This window comes from Palaemon carinicauda, chromosome 23 (assembly GCF_036898095.1).
Source record: "Palaemon carinicauda isolate YSFRI2023 chromosome 23, ASM3689809v2, whole genome shotgun sequence".
NCBI classification, from domain to species: Eukaryota; Metazoa; Arthropoda; class Malacostraca; order Decapoda; family Palaemonidae; genus Palaemon; species Palaemon carinicauda.
The window spans coordinates 31661412-31663911 of record NC_090747.1 but is presented as its reverse complement, the minus strand read 5'-3'; the positions used below and the strand labels follow the sequence as shown (position 1 = coordinate 31663911).

Here is a 2500-nt window from a genome sequence, read left to right as displayed (position 1 = left end):
TTCCTTTGCCTTGCTGGTTATTACTGTAAATTTATAAGAGGTTTTGGAGAGATAGCGAGACTCTTAGATGCTTTAAAGAAACAAAAAGTAATAGATTGGGGATGGGAAGAACAAAGGGCCAATAACCATTTGAAAGTTGCCTTAACTAGCAATGAATTACTCGCATATCTTAGATTTGATCGCACGTTTTTAGTGACAACAGATACGAGTAAGGTAGCTATTGGTGGCGTAGTTTCTCAATGAGATGATAAAGGCAGAGAAAGACGAATTTGCTTTGCTTCCCGGGGGTTGAAATGGGCAGAAAAGAATTTCAGTACATTCGATTGAGACACTTTGGCTATTCTTTGGGTTCTAGAGACGCATCGGTAGTTTTTATTAGGTCAGTCAATTGAGTTGCAAAGTGATCATTGCCCCTTAAGTGATTTGTATTATAAAAAAATTATTTGACCTCTCATAGAGCAGGATGGATTGAGAGATTGTTAGAGTTTAATATAAAGGGTTTTCACAACATGGAAGGTAAAGCTAACAAGGTAGCTCATGCCCTCTCTATAGATGCAGTAATAGGAGTAACAACAGGGCACATAAGAAAAACGTGACCAAAATATTGAAGACCCCCCATCATAATAGAGAATATAGAGAACGGGATGAGAGTTCTTGTGATGAGCATGCAGAAGACAGAGAGAGAGAGTCAACTCGGAAGAGAGAGAGAGAGCTGCAGATGTTGGAGAGAGAGAGAGAGAAAGAGACGAGCGATGGAGATAGATATATGTGGGTGACAGAGGACAGGACTAGGGGAATTCAGAATGAATTCCCCGATGATGCAGGTTTGATTGACTTGGGAGGTTGGGACATAAAAGAAGTCCAATAGGGACAGAAAAAATAGGAATGGATGGAAAGAGTGTGAGCAGTGATTAAAGGGGAATAGGAGAGTTATCCTCCATTTCTGAATGTGCCTCCTGAGAATTTTTTTTATTGAAAATGACGTCTTATATATTGGTTATGAGAAGAGGGGAGGGGAGGGGAATTTTGTGCACAGGTAGTTCTTCCTCATTCTTTAATTAAACGAGCCATTCACATTGTACATACAAGTGTTTATGCAGGGCATTTAGGAATTGTTAGAACATTAACGAGAGCACGTGAATCTTTCTTTTGGTTAGGAATGAAAAAATCTATAGATAACTATATAAAAGGTTGTCATGCTTGTAACTGTTTCAAAGAACATAAAAATACTGTACCGGAAGCCAGAAAGTGGCCTATTATTCCTATTAAATTTTATAGAGTGCATTTGGATATAGTACGAACATTTCCTACTGGGTTAACACAACATAAGTATATATGTATACTTGTGGATGCATTTACTCGGTATACTCATACTTACGCAATGTTGGGTAAATCTGCAAGTTCATTAGCCCAGACGCTGTGCTCTTTCATTACTAGGTTTAGTTCCCGAAAAATTTGATTAGTGATAATAGTCTTGAGTTTATAAATAAGGTGGTGAAATCGGTCACGGACTTGATGAAAATTGAACACTTTTCAGTGACCTCATATAGGCCTTAAGCAAATGGATTAGTGGAATCGCATAATAAGGAAGTAGTGCAAATTTTACGTTACTTAGTGGCTGATGACCCCCTTCATTGGCACGCCATGCTTCCTACAGCTGAGCTAGCTCTGAACATTGCATATAATGCTTCACTCAGGGACACGCCCTTCTTTTTAGTGTATCGAGAGGATCCTGTGTTACCATATACGGTACTCGTTAATTCGCAACAATTGCCTAATTTTTCGACTGAGCAATACCGTGTTTATTTATTAAATCTATTTAATGAACACCACTGAAAGGTTTTTGAAAAGAGCTAATGAAAATCACAGCTCAAAGTATGATGGTCGGTGCAAATCCGCTCTGGTTAAAGTATTTGTGGGCGATTGTGTGTATATGAAACGATTACAACCTAGGAAACACAAACTAGATCCAGCGTATTTGATTCCATACTTAGTAAAGATGGATAAGTCTAACACAGGTGTGATACAAAGCATTGTTAATGGCGCAGTGTTGGAAAATGATCAGGCACACATACATGTGGTACCTGAAGAGGTAGTTTTCAAAAGTGTTCCTCCTTACCCCTGCATACATGAAATCCCTCGAGTTGATGAATATATATATATATTTTTTTTTTTTTGCTGTTGGTGTTGTTTGAACAGACCTCATTTCTTCTTTTGATGCGTTTCAAGTAAACTTGATGATAACAATATGTTCTTATGTTGATACTAAATTTATACATAAATTGTTTGGGTGATTTTGCTGAGTGTGGAAATACATATAACATTGCTAAGTGAACCTAAGAAAATCAAGAGGTTATATAGGTCAATTGAGGTCCATCAGGCGGATGCTGTATTATTCATATATTTATATGATTCCTGGTTGCTGTCGCCGGGGTGGTTCCCAAATGGCAAGCGGCTGCGGGATCAATGTTAAGCCTTGAGGGTAGGCAGTGTTAGAGAA

The 2500-nt window shown here is 38.2% G+C and overlaps 1 protein-coding gene across 1 annotated transcript in view; it reads left to right on the top strand.

Annotated features, from left to right (window-relative positions):
• LOC137617518 (uncharacterized) overlaps positions 1-243 on the top strand; it is a 781-nt gene extending 538 nt beyond the window's left edge. The window contains exon 2 of the mRNA XM_068347537.1: positions 1-243. This exon is cut by the window's left edge and continues 111 nt beyond it. Within this exon, the coding sequence (XP_068203638.1) occupies positions 1-243 (243 nt within the window).
• The last annotated feature ends 2257 nt before the right edge of the window (positions 244-2500 follow it).